The sequence below is a fragment of the Ursus maritimus genome, unplaced genomic scaffold, assembly GCF_017311325.1.
Source record: "Ursus maritimus isolate PB19 unplaced genomic scaffold, ASM1731132v1 scaffold_9, whole genome shotgun sequence".
Classification (NCBI taxonomy): domain Eukaryota; kingdom Metazoa; phylum Chordata; class Mammalia; order Carnivora; family Ursidae; genus Ursus; species Ursus maritimus.
Genome location: NW_024427107.1, coordinates 64999624 through 65020256, shown reverse-complemented (window position 1 = coordinate 65020256; position 20633 = coordinate 64999624). Strand labels below are relative to the sequence as shown.

At 49.8% G+C, this 20633-nt stretch overlaps 3 protein-coding genes across 8 annotated transcripts in view; 2 read left to right on the top strand and 1 right to left on the bottom strand.

Annotated features, from left to right (window-relative positions):
* Window positions 1-7554, top strand: part of MTSS1 (MTSS I-BAR domain containing 1) — a 157665-nt gene extending 150111 nt beyond the window's left edge. For 2 of the 5 annotated variants that reach the window (XM_040625865.1, XM_040625864.1), the window contains 4 exons: window positions 1276-1470; window positions 2709-2882; window positions 3450-3612; window positions 4621-7554. In XM_040625865.1, coding sequence (XP_040481799.1) covers window positions 1276-1470; window positions 2709-2882; window positions 3450-3612; window positions 4621-5321 — 1233 coding nt within the window. In that variant the 3' untranslated portion in view covers window positions 5322-7554. The remainder of the gene's footprint in view (window positions 1-1275; window positions 1471-2708; window positions 2883-3449; window positions 3613-4620) is intronic. The other 3 variants (XM_040625868.1, XM_040625867.1, XM_040625866.1) reach the window with 2 other exon arrangements.
* A 737-nt stretch (window positions 7555-8291) lies between these two features.
* NDUFB9 (NADH:ubiquinone oxidoreductase subunit B9) lies at window positions 8292-15255 on the bottom strand. The gene is made up of 4 exons (XM_008689333.2): window positions 15118-15255; window positions 12406-12598; window positions 11675-11788; window positions 8292-8522 (listed from the first exon to the last, which is right to left on the bottom strand). The coding sequence occupies exons 1-4, from the start codon at window positions 15216-15218 to the stop codon at window positions 8391-8393; spliced, it is 540 nt and encodes a 179-aa protein (XP_008687555.1). The 5' UTR covers window positions 15219-15255; the 3' UTR covers window positions 8292-8390.
* Window positions 15217-20633, top strand: part of TATDN1 (TatD DNase domain containing 1) — a 42936-nt gene continuing 37519 nt past the window's right edge. For both annotated transcript variants that reach the window (XM_008689329.2, XM_008689330.2), the window contains exon 1: window positions 15217-15373. In XM_008689329.2, the coding sequence (XP_008687551.2) occupies window positions 15217-15373 (157 nt within the window). The remainder of the gene's footprint in view (window positions 15374-20633) is intronic.

Sequence of the window (20633 nt, the reverse complement as noted above, 5' to 3'; positions counted from 1 at the left end):
AGTTAAGAGGCCTGTGCACCTGGCATTTTCCAGAGGCAGGCCCCCCCTGGGACGTGGGCTTGTGGCGTGAGAAGAAAGCCCCAAGGGAGCACCGGGAGTCCTGTCCCTGACCGGTCCTGGCACAGACTAGACACACACAAATCGGGGTCCCCAGGGGGCTGACAGCCTGGCAGGTCTGGGCCTTGCCGCGTCTCAGGCTTCTTTCGGAGGGCTTGGAAGCCTCTGCGTGGGTGCAGCTTTTGGGGAAAAATAACCCTAACCCTCTGCTTCTCTCATCCTTCCCTCTCGTGTGTATGTGTCTGTCTCTCTCTGTGTGCGTGCCCTCCCCGCCCCATCTTCGCTTTCGATTTCCTGTTACTTTTGGTGGCCTGTGGTCCCCGGCTGCGGCAGAACTCGTCCAGCTCGGCCTCCTCCGAAGCCTCGGAAACCTGCCAGTCCGTGAGCGAGTGCAGCTCGCCCACCTCAGTCAGCTCAGGCTCCACCATGGGCGCCTGGGCGTCCACAGAGAAGGTGACCGGCTGGGCCCCGGCCACCGCGGCCGCCCCTCCCCGCCCCCTCTCCTCTGCCCGCAGCTCACTGTCACGCCGGGACTGGAAACATGAACTCAACAAAGGCACACCCAGGGCAGTCCCTCCTGGGGACAGAGAGGGGGACAAGGCTGAGGGCTTTTTCTTGAGTGGGCGCCTGGCTCCTGAGCCATGACCTTGCCGTCGTCCTGAGGGAGAGGAAGGGGTCTGGGGAGCTCGGAGGTGGAAGGCTCCTTCCCCAGCAGAGGCTGTGCGCTTTTCGGCCTTTTCGTTTGCCATCCCCTCCCCCCTCTTCACCCCGATTTGGAATCTGCTCCTAAACAGTGAGATGATTTCAGAAACCTAGGATGAACAGATTTAGTTGACGCCTGAGAATTTTTACATTTGCATAATGAGATGAGCAAGTCACGCTCACCATGAAATTCTGCTTCGTTGGCTGAATGATCAAAAACCATTGCGCTCGCCACAGACGAAGGACCCTGATCAGTCTCCACACTATCCAAAATGTAGATGAATGACGTCCTTGACCGAGCACTCATCTGGTGTCCCACTGCACTCTTTGCCCCGTGGCCCTTTGTGCCCCATGGGTCATCCACGAGCAGCAGAGCCCTGCCGCTTGTTTGACTCATAAAGTCTCCGGTCCCCCTCCTCCCTTGAATGTCAATGCCATCTTGTGCCTCCACACTCATCCTGTTATATTAATTTTATTTTCCTTTTTCCCCCCCTTTTTTGTTTGTTTTGTTTCCAGTTGTCTAACGGGTTTTCTCACTGTAGTTTGCCAAGTGAGTCCCATGTGGGGCCCGTGGGGGCAAGCCTTTCCCCTCATTGCCTGCCTGCCTCCCGCCTGCTCCCTCGGGTCACCTCTGTCCACCTTCCAGACTTCGCTCATTATCACACCATTGGGCCCGGCATGTTCCCGTCATCTCAGATCCCTAGCTGGAAGGTTTGTGTCTCTCCTCCCTCCCCTCCTCTCCCTCCACCCTCTCTCACGGCTCTGTGCTCGCCCCCTCTTCTGTCCCACGATCCTCATCCTGACCCCCCTCACCCCTCCCTTCCACACTCTGCCTTCCTCCCCATAGAACACCTCTCCCTAAGAAAGTTCCCTCTGGGAAGAACCAAAAAGCAGCAGGCAGATCTGAGAGCGAGATTTCCACGTGGAGCTGAGATGGGAGAGGCTCCCTGGAAGACACCTTCCTTAAGCCCGGGTAGACGGCAGACCCAGACAGGGCCTTGGGCAGTTCTGCCCTGCGGAGGGCCGTTGCACAGTGTCAGTATTACCAGGGACCGGGAGCCACTCCTTCCCCGGCCACGTGCCCCACACTTTTCCCCCGAGTCCCTTATTGGGCCGTGGGAACAGAACCATAATCCAAACTATGGTTTGGTTCACCATGTTTTATCTCAAAAGTAAATGGAGACTTTATTTTTTAGTCTCATTTGTTTACTATTAAACTGTGTTTGCCCTCACACAAAAAGTTTCAAAATGATTTCCTAGCAAGTCCAGAAGGATACTCTATTTTGAGAGGTGGTGTCCCTGATTTGAATAGTAGGTGCCCCTAGGCTGTGGCCTTTTGAGCCGATCTCGACTTAATCCCTCACAAGTAGTGTGGACCCCTCAGACTCCTCAGAAGTCTTTCTGCTGACCCCAGAGGCCTTCCCTCCTTATGAGGGCCTCAGAGGGGCCCGTCCTGAGTGCCCTTTGGGGCCCAGTTTCCTGGAAGTGGAGGTTCAGCCTCAGGGGGAGTGGCTGAATCCCGTTAGTGCCCCCTGGTGGCCACTTGGCTCAAGTGAAGACATTTGGGCTGGAGGAGAGCGGGTGCCTTCAGACACTGGAAGGGAGGGCCTGCTCTCCACGGGCTGGGGCCTTCAGACGTCCTGGACATTGGTCGGCTGCCGGGTGGCTGTCAACTAGGAGTCTCCCGCAGGTACCTGCCTGGTTGTTGAGGGTTTTCCATCTTTGGGCAGATAGGAGGAAAAGGGAGGTTCCCAGGGGGCCCCCAGAGGAGTTTGCACTCCCTTCTTTTAGAGCCGGGTGAGGACCTGGTAGAAGGGCCTGCCGGCCTGTCCTCGCCTGAGCTTCCCCAGAGGGCCCAGCTGCCTTCTGTGGGCAGCTGTCCGGAGGGTTCTACAGCCCCCCAAATGGAGGCAGAGGCCCCGGCGTCTGACCACGTTCGTTCTGCTTAGGACTGGGCCAAGCCAGGACCTTACGATCAGCCTCTGGTGAACACCCTCCAGCGCCGCAAGGAGAAGCGGGAGCCCGACCCCAATGGAGGAGGCCCCACTGCCGCGGGCGGCGCGCCTGCTGCGGCCGAGGAAGCTCAGAGACCACGGAGCATGACTGTGTCAGCTGCCACCAGGGTGACTTTTTTTTTTTTTTTTTTTTTTAAGATTTTATTTGACAGAGAGACAGCAAGAGAGGGAACACAAGCAGGGGGAGCAGGAGAGGGAGAAGCAGGCTTCCCGCCGAGCAGGGAGCCCAATGCGGGGCTCGATCCCAGGAACCCCTGGGATCATGACCTGAGCTGAAGGCAGATGCTTAACGACTGGGCCACCCAGGTGCCCCCAGGGTGACGCTTTTATTCTCTATAGCCAGTTGGACCCCTCTAGACCTGGCTGGTGGCTATGCTGGCCAGCAACGGGGGGCTGAGTCAGCCTGGCGTCTGGAGGGATCTGAGCCCCGTTCCCCCTCTCCCTGCTCTATACGGGTTAGAAGGCCTCCAGGGAAAAGCCTGGCACTGAAATCAGACTCTTAGAATTTTCTAGAGCCTGGGCAGGACCCACAGATGGGTGATGTTCACAGGAGGAGAATAGGAGTAATATTGAGGCTCCCACTTGAAGAAGTATGTGGAAAGGCTCTGGGGACATGGGACAGGGGATTCATGGCCCTGGTGGCTGGTCTGTGTCTCTCTCTCCTCCCACCTGCAGCCTGGCGAGGAGATGGAGGCGTGCGAGGAGCTGGCGCTGGCCCTGTCGCGGGGCCTCCAGCTGGACACGCAGAGGAGCAGCCGGGACTCGCTTCAGTGCTCCAGTGGCTACAGTACCCAGACCACCACCCCGTGCTGCTCCGAGGACACCATCCCCTCCCAAGGTATGAGGCAGCCTGGGCTTTGCAGGTGGGCTTCCCGAGCAGGGCCAGGTGAGGAAGGGGAGTCCAAGGAGCGGCCCAGAGCCATCGTCCTCCTCTTGGAGCACTTCAGAGTACTGATCTGTAGTTGTCAGGTCTCTTAGAGCCCCAAGTTCTGGATCCTTCCGGCCAAATCCCTCACTTCCCCTGCCTCTCTGAGCACCGCGGGCGCCAGCCAGCAGGACGGCAGCCCCGGGCTGGAGGAGATTGGGAGTTGACCAAGCTGATTTGCAGCCCGTCAGTCAAAGTTTCTAAGACTAAGTGGGTCTCCATGGAAGGCCATTTTGCGGTCGGGGGGACACAGGGCAGCGTGTGGAGTCCTTGTGGCTGTCGCACGGGGAGGGGGTGCTGCCGGACAGCCCCCTGGCCCACAGCGAACTGCCCTGGCCCCAGATGGCCGTGGTGCTGCAGCTCAGAGCTGCTCGGGGAGGCTGCAGCTGCCGGCGTCCACCTCCCTGGCGGCCCCGCGCTCGGAGGGGACACGCGCATACCGCACGGGGGAGCTGGATTTGTACGGGGTCGCAGGGCCTCAGTGCCAGGAGCGCCATTCCTTTCCAGCCTTTGCCCGGCGAGTTACTTAGGAGCGAGGTGGTACGGGCCGGGGCAGGCTGTCTGAGGCTCGTGTCTCACGTCCAGTTCCGCACTGGGGGGTGTGTGGAGTTTCTCTTCTCTTCTTGCGCACCCCCTTTATCCCCCCCAGAGACGCCCCACCACGCCCCAGTATCTGAGCGCCTGAGTGCGCGCCTGCGGCATCTGCTGCTGTCCTGCGGCCCAGGTTACACGGGGAATGGGAGGAAGATCCCTGCGGGGACTTGTCAGACGGGGGGCTTCCGAGGATGGCGCAGAGACGGGGAGGCTGGGGAGGAGGTGGGGGAAAGCACCTTGCCTCTCTTGCCTTCTGTTCGTCCAACACCAGAGAACCGCAGAGCAAAGTTGCGGCCTCGGAGAGTCCCAACCACATCTTATCCTCAGTTTCAGATTACGATTATTTCTCTGTGAGTGGTGACCAGGAGGCGGATCAGCAGGAGTTTGACAAATCCTCCACCATCCCGAGAAACAGCGACATCAGCCAGTCCTACCGACGGATGTTCCAAGCCAAGCGCCCGGCCTCAACGGCCGGCCTCCCCACCACCCTCGGACCGGCTATGGTCACCCCAGGGGTGGCAACCATCCGACGGACCCCTTCCACGAAGCCTTCTGTCCGCCGGGGGACCATCGGCGCCGGTCCCATCCCCATCAAGACCCCCGTGATCCCCGTCAAGACCCCAACCGTCCCAGACCTGCCCGGGGTGTTGCCGGCACCTCCAGATGGGCCAGAGGAGAGGGGTGAGCACAGCCCGGAGTCGCCCTCTGTGGGGGAGGGCCCCCAGGGTGTCACCAGCATGCCCTCCTCGATGTGGAGTGGCCAAGCCTCCGTCAACCCTCCTCTCCCAGGCCCGAAGCCAAGTATCCCCGAGGAGCACAGACAGGCGATTCCAGAGAGCGAGGCAGAAGACCAGGAGAGGGATCCTGCAAGTGCCACTGCTTCCCCAGGCCAGATCCCGGAGAGTGACACCACAGACCTGAGCCCAAGAGATACTCCGCAAGGGGAAGACATGCTGAACGCCATCCGAAGGGGCGTGAAACTGAAGAAGACCACGACGAACGACCGCTCAGCCCCTCGCTTCTCGTAGGCTCGCGTAGGCTCCCAAGAAATGCTGCCAGTGGGGGAGGAACTGTTTAATTCATAAAACCTAATTTGTCTCGATCCATTCCAATCTATAATCAGACAAAAGATTTTGTAGGCAACTCAGAATACAGCTCTTTTGAAAGTACTCAACACCTTTAGATAAGAATTAAAAGCAACATACGTAACTGACATAACTTTGATCTTTTAATTTGTAAATATTGACCGTTTTCTTTCTGCACATTTTAATCTTAGTTTCCCTTTTGATTTTTCTGAAGGTGCCAAATTCCATTTAACTTTTTTACAAGTCTTTGTAAAATTTTAATGCATAATGGGTGGGGGGGTGGTCTGGGCAGGGGAAACACAAAGTAGTTAATTTCAGAAAAAAGGATAATATACTTAGCCTTTTCTTTCCTCTCTCCTTTTTTTCTGCAAGCTTTTGTAGATGCATTGTAGTAGTCTGGCTTAGAAGCAAATTCAAGTTATTTTAATGTACAAACAAAATGGATCAAGGGGTAAAATCTTCATTTACATGTAGTATGTTCTGGCTGAGAAAAGCAGGAGGAACAACTGATGAGCAATATTCCGTGCAGTAAATCTGGGGATGGTAGACTCTGGTGGGATTGGGGGGAGGGCCGTGGGAGGGGCACACTGGCAACATAGCCGATCCTGTTAACATTTAAGAGTAGCCTCGTAGGTTGAATTTCTAGTAGCTTCATGGTAAATGCATCCGAATAAGCCATACTGGATTGCAGTGTTTGTTTCTGTAGGGTGTTTAAGGACTTCCTTTCTCCCACGATTCCTCTTGACCGCGCACAGCACCCACCTCCAGTCCCGTGCATGCTGCCGCCACCGGGTAGACCCAGAGCCCCCCACTTCAGTTACTCGTCTCTCGCACCCACGTTCATTGAATCCAAATACATCCAAAAAGGGTAAGGCAGTTTTAAAAATGTGAAAACATTTAAAAATGATAGCAGGGAATTCTTAGGTATAGCCAATGCCTTTTACTTAACCATGCCCAGCAGGCTGGGCACGCTGAAAAGCCCAAATATTTTGAACAAACTTGAGCGGATTTAACAAGGGTAACCAGCTTGGAATCTAGCAACTTGCCAATGTGTTTACCGATCTGGGGGCTTGTTTTTCTTTTCTTCTTTTAAATAAGTGGCAGTTAATTGGCATCATTCCAAACATTGAAGAACGGAGGATTTATTTATTGTCACTGGGAATCTGACCACTATACTGTCCTTTTTTTTTTTTTTTTTTTTTTTTGGTATTATCGGTAATGTTTTTTGGAATGGATTTATGTCTTGTCTTTTTTAAGTGAAAGTTGAATTTGTTCTAATGCCCATTCCCTAAAGCCAACAGAGATTTGCAGATTTAAAGGGATCTTGTTTGGAGCAGACAACAGTGTTTGAAAAAAACCAAGCCGGCCCCTTAGCACTCGGGTCAGTTTCTCTCGAAGGAACCAGAGCTTGGTGGGGCCCACAGACCCTGCAGGTTTCTGTTGGCTCTGATCTTCAATGACATAATCTTATGCTTTAATACATAACTGCATTGGATGTGAGAGTAACGTACCTGTATAGTCACTGTTCTATATATTAACACTTAACCCTGCTGTGATTGCTCAAGGGCATTTATGTTATGGCTTTAAGGCAAAGGCATGATTATTAGAAACTATTTAAGCTTTTTTTCTTTGAAAAACAAGCTCCTTCTACAGAATATAAGCAACAGTAGTGCCTGTGGTTTAGCCCACCAATCCTGATGACTAAAAGTAGCTGATGCATTGTGCATATGATGCTTGAGATGGTTTTTGCAAAAGCAGAAATCACTGCAAGGTAATTACAATAGATAAAAGTGGTATTTTAAACCTTTGAAATAAATGGATGTAACTGTACCTCGGTACAGCTTTTCACTTGTTTAGTTTTTAAACGTTAGTATAATCTGAATAAATTTAATATAAAATGTTGCCAAATTCAATGTAGAAAGAATGTGACAACACACCTTGGGTAGTTCTGTTTGTGTTTTTGCATATTGTAAAAGCAGTGTCACAGCTAAAAATAAAGAAACCGTTTCTAAAGGTAAATTATTGTGGTTTAGTTGCTAGTTTGTACTGAGAGTTGACCTCTCCCTGTGCAGTTTTTGTTCTAAACTTGTATAAATAACAATTGTGTAATGTGTCTCCCTTCTACCTTGTAACAGTTGCTTCAGCCTACATTACAAATAAAGAACCACTAGAAAAAGTCCTGTATGTCAAGACTTATTAAAATTCAGTTTCAGGTCTTCGTCAACTGTTAGGAGACGCACTAAGGCTCCGACTGGGCGCACTCAGGAGCGCTATTTCTGGGATGGCCCCGAGCCCCGGGAACACTACAGCCTCCGCTCATGAACTATCTGGATGTAATTCTAATGAGTTATCACCAACTAAAAGCCAGTGGGTTTGGCTGACAGTTTTAAAAACGACTCTACCTTTTAAAGAAACTTCTTCCAACACTTAAAGAGTTCTGCTGCCCCCTGCCCTAGGAGTCGGCAGACAACCCAAGCTACAGTAGAGGAGGCAGAGCTGGAAATCTGCCCCAGGGAAGTTTCACCCCAACCCCCAAAGCTCCGCTCGCAAGCAAAGCCCATAAACTCCATGGTGATTTGTTGAATCTGTGCTGCTTAGTTACCCTTTTAATCACACTAAAATTTCATTCCTGGCATCTTTACAAAACCAAAAAGGTTATCTCAGGTCCTCAGTATTTGCATACCTTCTCCCGACCTTGTACTCCTTCCAGTCGCTAAGCCTGCAGCTAGCGTTTGTTCCACTACACGGATCCTCAGAGCACACCTTGTATCTGGTTCTGCTCTTTTCCCTGGTGACACGTGTTGCAACAGGACGTCCTGGGACAGGGACACCTGACCACACTTCCCGTTCTTCTAGCTGCAAGGGGCACAGGCGCTTGGTGTCGCACTAACCCTCAGAAGAACACAGCAGTCATTCCATGTTGAGTAACTTTTATTAGGGCAAGTGCGTCCATGTTCTGTAACTTCGTTCACTTGCGAGCGCGACTGACTGGTGCGGTGTCTTCCTCTCCCTCTACATGGGCCGCTCCCGGGGCCTGGTCACAATGTGCCACCACAGCGGGGGCAGATCACCTTCCTTCCGGGCCGGGGGCAAAGCTTCAGTGTTGGGACCACCGACCGGGGTTTCCTCCTGCAGCTGCTTAACCTAGAAAGGGGGGAGGGAGGGACAATTAGAGTCCAACCAACTGGAAAAATCTGCAGCCGTGAAGTAGCAGCTTTGTGTCCGTGTCACATTTACACGCATTCTGGTCTTCACCACTGGCGTGTTTTTTATATATACCTGCATTACGTTTATACCCACAGTTTAACTCAGAAAAACAATTCTCCGTAAAGGTTTTCCCATTCTGAAAACAGCGAAGTGGAGAAACCCTCCCATCCCGTCTCTTACTCATGATGCAAGACTGTGACTATTACCTAAGTCCCAGTCCCTTCGTTATGGTCCCCTACCTGTCCCCCCACAGAAAATATTTACTTTTATGTCTCAGCTAAGTGCTCTCTAAAAGCACCATTAGGAAACCTTAATTCATATATATTAGAGATGTTAATTTTAAAGCCCCCCCTTCCCCCGGAGCAACCAGGACAAGAGATACCATGAAATCACATGGGAAATGTGCCCCGCTCAGCCTGATGCTGCCCGCCCGCCCCCAGCTCCAGTGATCTCCCAGACGGTCACTGTCCCGATAGAGGAGGACACGGAAGAGACCCACTCCCCACATCAATAGTTTTCTAAAGCTTCCTCCAGAAAACTCAATTCTGGATCGTGGGTGACGTGAGTCTCAAGCATACGTGCTGTTGTGCTGAATAACGTCAGCGAGACGAACTAGGTAAAGACAGTTTTGTGGAGAAGAGGAGGTTATCAGGGACCGACTGCGGGACCTCCATGAACGCACACACCTCCCGTTTCCAAACGAGACACTTCTTAGCAAGCACTGCCCTCCTTGGTCACAGTGACTCTCCTCTCACTTCACCCTGGCCAAGGACTTCCTGCAGTCAACACCCTGGAACCCGTATCACCAGAACCCGTATGACTCAAACTCATGAATCAGGGGCGCCGGGGTGGCTGTCAAGGGAGAGTCTGACACTTGGTTTTGGCTCAGGTCATGATCTCGGGGTCCTGGGATCGAGCCCCACATTGGGCTCGGCGCTGAGCAGGGAGTTTGCTGGAGGATTCTCTCCCTCTGCCCCTCCCACAGCTTGAGCGAGCACTCTCTCTCTAAAATCTTAAAAAAAAAAAAAATCATGAATCAAATATCCCACCATCTAACCACAGAACCCCTCTCCAGCTCATGTGCTTAAATGTCCCCTTGAAAATGCTTTTTGAAACTCAGAAATGGCCAGTTCACAGATCCTCCGACCCAGTTTGTCCTTCTCTGCATCAGCCTGTCCCTGTGCCTGCTTCACCCACTTCCGTCCCATCATGACAGTCATTCCCTCTGGAATAACCTCTAATCTCTTGACACTCTCCACCGGACACACACCATCCACCTTCCAGACTGCACCCAGACAGCTGGTGTTGCTAGAAAGAAGAAAGTACTGGAACCAATGTCACAACACATTGATTATTCCAATCGAACGGGCCTTCAGCACTACCTGGCAACCCTAGTATTATCTCCGGCGAGCTCACCCTCCGCGTGACTCCCACGTCTTTTCCACATTCTCTGACCAAGCTGCGCCCACTTGACGCCTTTTCCTCTTTGCTAAAACAGAGAAGCCATCACATAGAACCCCCATTTTCCCATCGCCAAAACTTCTAGCCCAGACGTCTGTACGTGCATCTGGGGTACAATTCTAATGGAGGAAGAACCCGTTCTTTCAAAGGCCTCCACACATGCTTGGGATCTCGTCGCTCTTCTCGAAAGCTTTCCTCCTTGACCTCTTCCACCCTGCTTCAACCCGAACCTTCTCTCAGCACACATGCATCACTTATCTTAAAACCAAATAATGCCTTGGCCTCCAGTTACTTTTCCAGCGAAACTTCTCAAGAATTCCCCCCTCCCCCCACCGCTGTCTTCTATCTTCTGCTCACTCCTACCAGTGTGATTAAACCCTCTAGAAAAGGTTCTCACCAAGGTCACGAATGCCCTTCCAGAAGCCACAATCTGTGGAGGTTATTTCCACCTTTTAGCCACTTTCAGCAAAGCCCAACGCTGACCGGCCGTTCCTGAATCCCTTTCTCTAGGACTCGAGGTCACCTCTCCCCCTTGCTGGGTGCTTTGCTGCCTCCTTTCCTCGCCTCCACAAGTGGGAGCGCCTGTGACTTTTCCGCTCTCTCTCTCCTCTCGCTCACGGATCTCCTACATTTCTGTGGCTTCTAAAACAATGGATAACTCACAAATTTGTTTTGAGCTCAAATCCCTCCTTGGAGTTCCAGGTCCCTACACCCGAAGTCGCCTGTCGATGACATCTCACTTGGTGTCTCACAGGATTCTCAAATTCAACAAATTTAAAACCAAACACTTACTTGTCCCTCTGACGCTGGTTTTTCCCTTATTTTTTTTAAAGATTTATTTGAGAGAGTCAGAGAAGAGAGGGAGAGAAAGAGCACACATGGACAGAGAAGCGGACTCCCCACTGAGCGTGGAGCCGTACACGGGGCTCCATCTCACAACCCTGAGATCACGACCTGAGCAGAAATCCCGAGTCGGATGCTTAACTGACTGGCGCCCGATTTTCCCTCTTCGTTATCTCCACAGACCACCACCAAACTCCAGGTGGATCTGATTCTCGAGTCCTTCCTGTTCCTCATGTGTCCCCCACATCCAGTCAGTCTTCATATCCCTCCCAATGATACCCTGATTCGATCTCTTTCCCTACTCACTGTACCCCCTGGTGCCAGCTGCCGTAATCAGAAGATTATGCAACCACCCCAACTGACCTCTCCACTTCTCCCCTTGCCCTCGCCAATATTTTCTTCACGCTACGGTAAAGCTGAGAGCTTTTCAAAATTTAAGTCAGACATCATGAATGAAAAACGTCCAAGGCGCTGCTGGAGAGGAAAGTTCAGGGACAGGAGGGTGCCGCAAGAAGGTCAGGCAGAAGACTGAGGGGAAGGAGGGGAGAGGCAAGATCAGGGAGCAGAAAACCCAACAAGACCAGCGACGCCCTGCCAGCTGTTTGCAAGAAGGCTGTGCAGCTGCCATTTACCACATATGGAAACGCAAGCATATCCAAGAGGCAAGCGGCCGCGGTACCTGTCGTAACTGGACTCTGGACCTCTGCCCCTGGGGAAGGGCCTGAGCCCCTTCGGGCGCTCACCACGTGGGCCAAGCCGCGCAGCGAAAGGCATGGAAGACTCACCTCCCGCTCCCAGCTTTCCATCCGCAGCTTCTTCCACTGCTCTCTCTTGGCAAAGTAATCAGGATACATCGCCTTCTCGGAGGGATGCCAGTCATCTAAGCACCACTCGGGCACCTGTCGGGGAAGTCACCGCGTCAGCCCACAGGAGGCCCGGACAGGCCACCCGCAGGGCCTGCTCTGGAGGCAGAAGGCAAAAATGACGGTGGATTCTTACAACCATTGCAAGCATCAGACATTTCAGGCACTGCACAACGAACAGGAGAGGGCAAGCTGGCACCGACGTAAAGAACATCCCAAAGAGCCAAGGGCTCAGAAACCTCAGGGTCAGTTCGAGGACAGCTGGCACCATTCTTCTCTGGTCAGCATTCTCTCAATACCCAGAGCGGCTTGACGCCACGCGGTAATGCTACCTGTAATTGCTCGGAAATACTAGCACCAAGCCGAACTGGTTAACTTTAAGATCCCCAAACGAATTATATACCGAGTAATTTAGCACACGGCTTTGCCAGAAAGATATTGTAAGACCTTGGAGCTGAACCCAGAAAGACAAGGCTGAATGTCACCTGGGACAGAAAAAACGGACACCCGGAAATAGGAAAGTACTTACCACTCGCTGGAAAACAATGTACCTAGCTGTCCCTAATGGGGCAAGCGGATTTGGGGCTGAGGTCTGGGACGGGAGAAGTCTGTCTGCCTCCCCGAAGGCGGTCACCACTGCGGCGCTCACCTACCTTGTAACACTCATATCTCTCGTACGACGTCCCTCCCGGGGACTCAGGGAAGATGTAAGGCTGAGGATGCTGGTTGTGCCAGAATTCTTCCTCGGCCGCCCTCAGCAGCTGTGCGGCCTTCACCATGTCCTTCTCATTCTTGTGTTCTTCAAACCGGGCTCTCATCAAACAAGCAAAGTACCGGTATTTGTCCCTTTAACCAAAATGGTTTTGGAGATTAGAAATGTGATCGACTCAACTGAGCAGGATTACCGTCTGACAAGAGGCTGTCTTCTACTAACGTCTTCTGAACGTGCAGCAGACCTGCCTGGAGCCGCCCCGGACCCTGCCAGTGGAGCAGCCACATCATGATGACTGTTTCCTCGGCAGGCCCCCCCCACGGCTGCAGCAGCAAAAAAAATACTGTAATAAACACAACCTAACCACATTTCCCCCATCTCATCCCAAAAAGGAACGCTGATTCAAACACACCAAAAATGATAATCTGCAAAAGAGGAAAACTCTGGCCTCTGTAGGATCATTCAACACTCACTGAACAACTTACTGAGGCTCCTCCTCCCTTGTGCTACATAGGCACTGTGCTGAATTCTGGAGATACAAAGATGAGTAGGAAGGGTGGTGTTACACAGTGGAAACAGTATTGTTTGAATCACACACACCTGGCTTTGAATCCTAATTCTGACACTAACTGCACGATTGTAGGCAAGTTAAGGTCGGGTTCTAGAACAAACAGTAGGGAGAGATCATTTCGCTTTGACAGTAACCCAAGCCACAGATGAGAAGGGCCTGAAGCAGGCAACTGTGATGGTAGGAGACAGGAGAGAAACATTTACATTACAGAATTATGAGAGTGTCTACTAAAATCAGATCGCTTCAGACTAAACTTACTAGCTGTGTAATCTGGGGTAAGTTTACATCTTTAAGCCATGGGTTCCTCCTCTACAGAAGTGTTAATAACAGGATCTAGATCTTAAAAGGTATTCTGAAGATTTGATGAGTGAAAAACATCAACACACTTCAGATAGCGCCTGGTACCGCCTCTGCTCAATGTCAACTACAGTATTATTACACTGCGGAGAGAATTACCAAATCAGTGTCCAAATAAACACAGCACACAAGCACGTGTCACTTGTCACTGCAGCCGAATCAGTAGGGAGTACTTAAGAACAATTCTAAGACTTAAAGCTGAGTGACTGAATTACTAATAATGCTATTAGCTGAGACAGAGCATTTGGGAAGAGAATCAGAATGAAGTAGTTTTGAGTTTGGTTTTAAGGCATTAAGACAAGCTGAGTTTCAGAGAACTGCAGGTTACCTAACAAATAACTGGAAAACAGCTCTAGGGACAAGTGAGCATAGGCGGTAACTCAACTCCCAGCATCAGATGAGGCTGCCCAAAGCATACACACCAACAACAAGGACCTGGGATGGAACCATGGAGAACAAATAGCACTGAGGACAAACGGACAATAAAAGTCCTGGGAGAGGACATCAGTGAGACTTAAAAACCGCTGAGTCAGTGTTATCATAGGAGACGCTTTCATCTCCCCTCCAGGACTATGGACTTTAATATTCCCAGATGCAGTTCAGTGTTACCTGAATTCTAGACAGCTCAACTTCCTTCATCTTTATAAGATTGACAATTGTTATCTATTTGTTTACGTGTCCATCTTCCCCATTAATCCGTGAGCTGCTACAGCTGATAAAGAGGACTTAATTTTTGTTTATCAGTAGCTGGCACAGAACCCGAGTTGCAAATTTTGTCAGCTGAATTAATAAGGAAAAATTAGGGAAGAAACTAACAATCTTACAACAATGAACCTGGCCATCTTTTTGTCTAGCAAAGAGAATTAGGTCAATGACTTTCCAATAATCACAAATACGCAATCTGGGCTTTAAGGATACCCTCCACAATTTTTCCAGACCTTAGTTTTCCATCGGTTAGAGGTTTCTCCCAGGAGCCCTTATCCTGGAACTAGGCTTTAGGATTCCGATGAGGCAGTGGCGGCATCCACACATCCGGGTTGCTACCCCATCATGCACTGCATCCAGGTCACGAAAAATCTATGTTTAAGACTACTCTCAGATGGAGAGAAGAGAATGACATGGCTGGTAAAGAATCATGTGGATGTGAAAACAGTGGAAAGGTCTGAAGCTAAAAAGAGGAAAGCTGACTGGAGAGGTGGGAGACCGGTGATGCTTTGGGGTTAGCACCTGAGTTTTAATCCTGGCCGGGCCACTCACCAGCTGTAGGGCCTTGCCAAATTACTCTCCATGCCTACTTTCTTACTTGCAAAATAAGGCTAAGTAATCCCTAACTCCTGGAGTTGTTATGAGGACTACAGAAAACAATGCATATTCCTGTTGCTAATATTAGCAACAAGAAGGTCAAGAAGAAAGCTCTTATTTAGTGAGCGCTGGACGCACAACTAGAGTTTTGGGCACTCTCCTTTATTTCATTTAATCGTCATGCAACCCTCTGCGCTGGTCCTGCGTCGGTCTTCCTGAACAGAAAACTGAGGCTTGGGACAGATAAGCAACTCGTCAAGGTCCCGCAGCTAGGAGCGACGAAGCGTGGATTCGAACCCCGGTCTACGGCCGCCTTCCCACTTCGTCCCCCATGTCCTTGAACAGCTCGGTCCCGCAAGGCCTCTAAGCCTCTTTGAGGATCCCCGGGGTCACCTCCCCGCGCCCCGGCTCTCCCTCTCCCACCTGTGGACGCAATACGACTCCAGGTGGCGGAGCGCCCGCTTATAAAGCCGCAACACCTTCTGCTGGTGGGTCAGGTAGGCACCGGGCCCGCAAAACGCCATGACGGCCCGCTTCGTCCAGCCGCCGCGGGGGACCCCGGGAAGCCGGAGGCCGGGCCGAGGGGCGGGGCAGCCGGAAGGGCGGGACGACGGCGACCACTTCCGCTTCCGCCGGGGAGGAGCCGGCGCTGCAGACATGAGTCGCTTCAAGTTCGTGGGTAAGCGTCTTCCCGGTTCTTAGGCTTTTTTGACCACGCACGGGCGTCGCTTACCGCGGCCGGGAGCCCAGCACTTGAGCTCTCCGGCTTTCTGAAGGTTGAGAGGGCACTCAGGGGAAGAGGGCGCGGGGAGGCTTCTGGGTGCCGTTAATATTCTGCTTCTCGGCCTGGGTGCTCGTGTCACGGTGTGCTCATCTGTGAAAATTAACGAGCTGTACAAGTTGATTTATGCTGTTTTCAACATATGCGTTGTATTCAGTAAAAAAAAAAAAGGAAGCAAAAGTAGGCCAAAAAAAGGCCACTCACTGTATTCCCCTCCATCCCGTGTGCACCTCCCACCCCTTCCCCTGTTGGTGTCTGAGAGGATGACGGCTTCGAGGCTCCAGTTCACCCACTAATTCACGCGTTCATAGCACAGTTATTGAGCGTCTCGGGGGGGCCAGACACCGGCGTAGGAACACAGGGCACAAAGACTCGGTCTCTGATCTGCTGGCATCACCATCTGGTGGGGAAACTGGAGCACACAAATAGTGGGGAGAAAAACGAATTTTATTACTTGGCATGTGCAATAATCTGTTCACCATCAGTAGAACAGGAGAGGGAGAATGCCACAGGAACCAAAGGGGTAAGAGTATTTGCTACTAGGCACATGGGAAAAGCTGGAGACATTGTGAGAGCTAGGATCGGAAGGGTAACTTGGGACTCACAGGTCTGGCTGAGTTTACTTTCACGGTGTGTAGAGTGAGGTTTTGTGGAAGGCTTTCAGCCTTTCTTCAAGTAAATCATGGAGTGCCAGTTATGTACCAGGAAGCTTGGGCTGTGCATTACAGCAGTTAGTAAAGCTGGTTGTGATTCTTGTCTTTGTGGCATTTCCAGCTACTTGAAGGTGGGAAAGGGCAATGATCACATCTCTGCTTTAATAAGGCAATCCTGATAGTTACTGTAGGGGGAGAAATGGAGAAACATTTCCGAGCTTGAACTAGGGCAGTGGAAAAGGGAGAGAGAAGTAGAAGAGATGTACATATGCAGCATTTGGCAGCTGTGTTTATGGCAGCAACGGAGAGTGAACAGCCAGAGATGACTCAGGGTTGGGATAAATACCTAAATATGAAATAGAAGCATGATTAGTTTGGCAGTGGGTGGTAGGAGATGGAGTGAAATCCATGTGGATTAGGTTAAGTTTGAGAGTCTTACAGGACATCCAGCTGGAAACATTTACTGGGCAATTGGAAATGTAGTCTTAGATCTGAGAGTTATTTTTTTTTTTTAAAGATTTTATTTATTTATTCGACAGAGACAGCCAGCGAGAGAGGGAACACAAGCAGGGGGAGTGGGAGAGGAAGAAGCAGGCTCATAGCGGAAGAGCCTGATGTGGGGCTCGATCCCATAACGCCAGGATCACGCCCTGAGCCGAAGGCAGACGCTTAACCGCTGTGCCACCCAGGCGCCCCAGATCTGAGAGTTATTTTAAGCGATATTTTTTCCAGAGACTGTGCTAACTTTATGGAACTATGAAAGATTCGAGTGGTGCAGTTATTTTTCAGACTAGAGAGATATGTACAATCAAAGCAACGTCAGGGGAGAATGTTTTCAGTGCCCAAAAGAAGTTTAAAAATGCTGTGGTAGAGCCTGGGGTGGGGTTGGGGTGCTGTCCTCAGTGGTATGTAGCCATTTCCAGGTGTGGTGTCGGTCTGCTTCTCTATTCCAATCTGTGATATAATTAGTGGGGGAGATGGGCTAAGGGCCATGAAACAGTCCACAAGAAAAAGATAACTTTTTATTTGTGATATAAAACTAAATCCCTGCCACCAGTCATGTCACCTTAAATCCATCATACATACAGCCTTCAGTGTGGTCTGTATAAAAATCAACTACGGTTTTCTTCTGCTTCAAATCCTTCAGTTACTGTCCTCAGGGTAGTTGAAGTACCTTGACGTCCAAAACCTTTCCGTGTTCTGCCCTGCCCTATTTTCCAGCCTCATCCGTTTTATCTTTGATAAACACTTGGGCATGCTCTTTCTTGCCTGGAACAAGGTTTTCGAGTGGCAGTTTGGGACCATAATGTCACTTTTGCCTCTGATATCCCCATGACTACCTTCTTGCTTGGTTGATTTTTACTTGCTCTTTCAGACTTCATAACTCTACCCTTTGACACATTATTTTATAATTAAATATTTATGTGTCTGTCTTTTCCACTAGACCACACTCTTAAGGCAAATACTGAGTAGTGTTTGTTTCCCAGGGACTCAGTACGGTGATGGTCAATGGAAGTATGAATCAATGGGTAAAACAATATATGTAGTTTCAGTACCATGGTGGTAAAATTGATAAAGGAATTTGAACCTTTCGGTAAGATAAGTTCAGAAAGACTTCTTGAAGAAAGTGGGTTTATTTTGAATCATTTTTTCCCTACTCTCCTGAGACAGCCAGAGTTAAAAGTTAAAAGTCTATCTTCCCTAGTTGTTGAATAGATTTATGCATAGAAGGAAGCATATTCCAGGGGTGGTGGGGGTGGCAGCGGTGATGTGTAACTCTTGATGCATTTACATTTCTTTGGATTTTTGTGTTTATCTTTGAAATAATAAAGTGCCCTTTTTAAATTAAGATATTTTATCCCCTAAATTTTCCAAAGTAAAATTGATACTCCAGGAAATCTCAAAGTGTTACATACTCTGTGAAACACCCATAGTTTTTTGTTTGTTTTTTAGAGATTGATTTATTTTAGAGCACTCGAGAGCCCAAGTGCATGCTTGCTTAAGTGGGGGAAGGGGCAGAGGGGGAGGGAATCCTCAAGCAGACTCCCTGCTGAGTGTGGAGCCCGAAGTGGGGCTTGATCCTAGGACCCTGAGATCATGACCTGAGCCCAAACCAAGAGTTGGACGGTTAACTGACTGAGCCACCCAGGTGCCCCGGAATACCCCTAGTTTGAAAAGCACAGCTTCGGATGATTCCTATTCTACCAGTCCCCACCCCCCTCCATGAGCCCATGAGAGAGCAGCTGACAGTAATTAGTAGCATAACGATCTCTTTGGGCCATCCAGCTTTTAGGTACCTAACATTAATTTATAATTGTCTTTTTTCAACAGGATTCTGATCCTGCCCTGTAGCCCTAGAAGCAGGCTGGTTGGGGCTTTTGGCCAACTTTTTTGTATAAATTCCATTTCCCTGGGGATTGGATAATATTTCCTATTCTTTTTTTGATTCCCTTAAGCAACCTAGTCATTCATTTATTTTAAAGTATGTATTGTTAAAGTATTTACTGAGTCTACTGTGTGCCATCCAGTGTGCTAAATGCTAGGAATCGGTGGTGGTCAGAAACTAGGTCACGGTCTTGTGGTGGAGACAGCCTCACGAGCGCACTGATGGCTCTACCACAATTACAGTGAAGAGCGCACTGAAGAAAGGGAACATGGTTCTCTGGGTATTTGGTGAAGAACAAAACTTAGTCTGGCAGGTCAGAAAAGGTTTCCTTGCGGAAGTGACACTTGGACTGAGCTCTGAAAGATTGAGTTAAGTGGGCCAAGAAAGGCAGAAGTTTCCAAACAGAACAGCCTGTGCAAACATCCTGTGGCAAGAGGGCACATGGTACTTTTGGGGAACTGGAAAATGACCAGTGAGTGGGTCTGTGGAGAGAGAAATGGGGAAGGGGCTGAAGGAGTGGGAGGATGGTATAGAATGAGCTAGAGATTAGCAGAGCCAGGGTCCAACCGTGTTAGGACTTCGGTTTTTATCCTAATAGTGAGGAGTCCAGTTAAAGTGTCATGATCTGATTTATGACTGAAATAAATCTTGGGTGGGGTGGAGAACAGAAGGGGGCCACTGTGGCGTCCGGGCTGGAGTTGGCTGACTGGAGTGTTCTGGTGGGGGGCGGGGGGAGACGGGAGTGCACAGGTTTGATAGATTGGGAGATCAAATCCACCTACTTGGTAAGTACACCTTGAGAGAGAAGCTGAGGTCAGAGATTGCCTTAGTCCATCTGGACTGTTATAAGAGAATATTGCAGATTGGGTGGCTTACAAATAAGAAATGTATTCTCACAGTTCTGGAGCCTGGGAAGTGCAAGATCAGGGCACTAGCATGTTTGCGTTCTGGTGAGGACCCTCTTCCTGGTTTCTAGCTGCTGCTGCCTTGTGCCTTGTGTGGTGGAACAGGCAAGGGGTCTGGAGCCTCTTTTATAAGGTGGTCGTGTCCAAAACCATATCCAGTCCAGAGCCACCTACTTGGATGCCCTTAAGTTTTGTATCTAGCACAGAGGTTGGCCAACTTTTTCCTTAAAGGGTCATGTAATATGTATCTTTTATTTGTGGACCATATGATGACTATTGCAAGTACTGTGATCTTGTCACTCAAAAGCAGGCATAGACACCATATAAACAGATGGGTGTGGCTATGTTCCAGTAAAACTTTTTGGACACTGAAACTTGAGTTTCTTTAATTTTTATGTTTCACAAAATCCTATTCTTTTGATTTTTTTCCCCCTCAGCTATTTAAAAATGTAAAACCATTTTTAGCTTAGGGGCAAACAAAGATTGGTGTTGGTCTGCAGCCGCTTGCCAGCCCCTTGATATAGCACATTTCTTTCCTCGTGGCACTCTCAGAGAAGTACTTGGCTGGTTGCCCCACAGAAGTCTGTCTTTTGGATTTGTCTGATTGCTGTGTGCTGGTGTTTAGCCTGTCTGCTGATTTCCTGTATTTCCTGTAAAGCTGAAGTTCTATCTGAAGGCGAAGCAAATCTGACACAATTTTAAATGCCCTGTTTACTGTCCATTTGTATCCCTGGATCACAGGTGACAGTGATGGGACATCCTTACTGACCCAGTGAGGCATCAGTTTGGATATATGGTTTTGTTTTGGTTGCAAGCAGTTTTCCACTCTTGTTTTGAGAAGTAAAACTCCGTAATACTGGAAGTAGTTTTTAACAGTAAAGCAGTTCACTGCTTTTAAAGCCAGCCAGCTAAAAAAAAAAATAATAATGGAAAAGAAACATCACTGATCCTTACAAGATGACATGCCACTAAATGTATGACTCCCTCAATTCCCCCCAGTCAGAAGTAGTCATTTTCTACCTTGTCTTCTTCCTATCCTTATTTCACCCCATCTTTCTTAGTTTTTTCAAGCTATTTCAAGCTAGAAATTGATTCTTATATATTATTTGTTTACTTTCTCTGAATTTGTTGACAACACACATACTTGTGATAGGAACTTTTTTTTTTTTTAAAGATTTTACTTATTTGAGAGCGTGCTCTCCGAACTGGAGGAG

What these genes read in the sequence shown, in the direction of transcription:
- NDUFB9 (XM_008689333.2), bottom strand. Translation starts at nt 15,218, where the DNA reads ATGGCGTTTTGCGGGCCCGGTGCCTACCTGACCCACCAGCAGAAGGTG. An exon ending in AGAGATATGAGTGTTACAAG is followed by an intron (nt 11,789 to 12,405) that starts GTAGGTGAGCGC and finishes CTTCCCCGACAG; the next exon opens with GTGCCCGAGTGGTGCTTAGA. An exon ending in TGGAAAGCTGGGAGCGGGAG is followed by an intron (nt 8,523 to 11,674) that starts GTGAGTCTTCCA and finishes CCCCCTTTCTAG; the next exon opens with GTTAAGCAGCTGCAGGAGGA.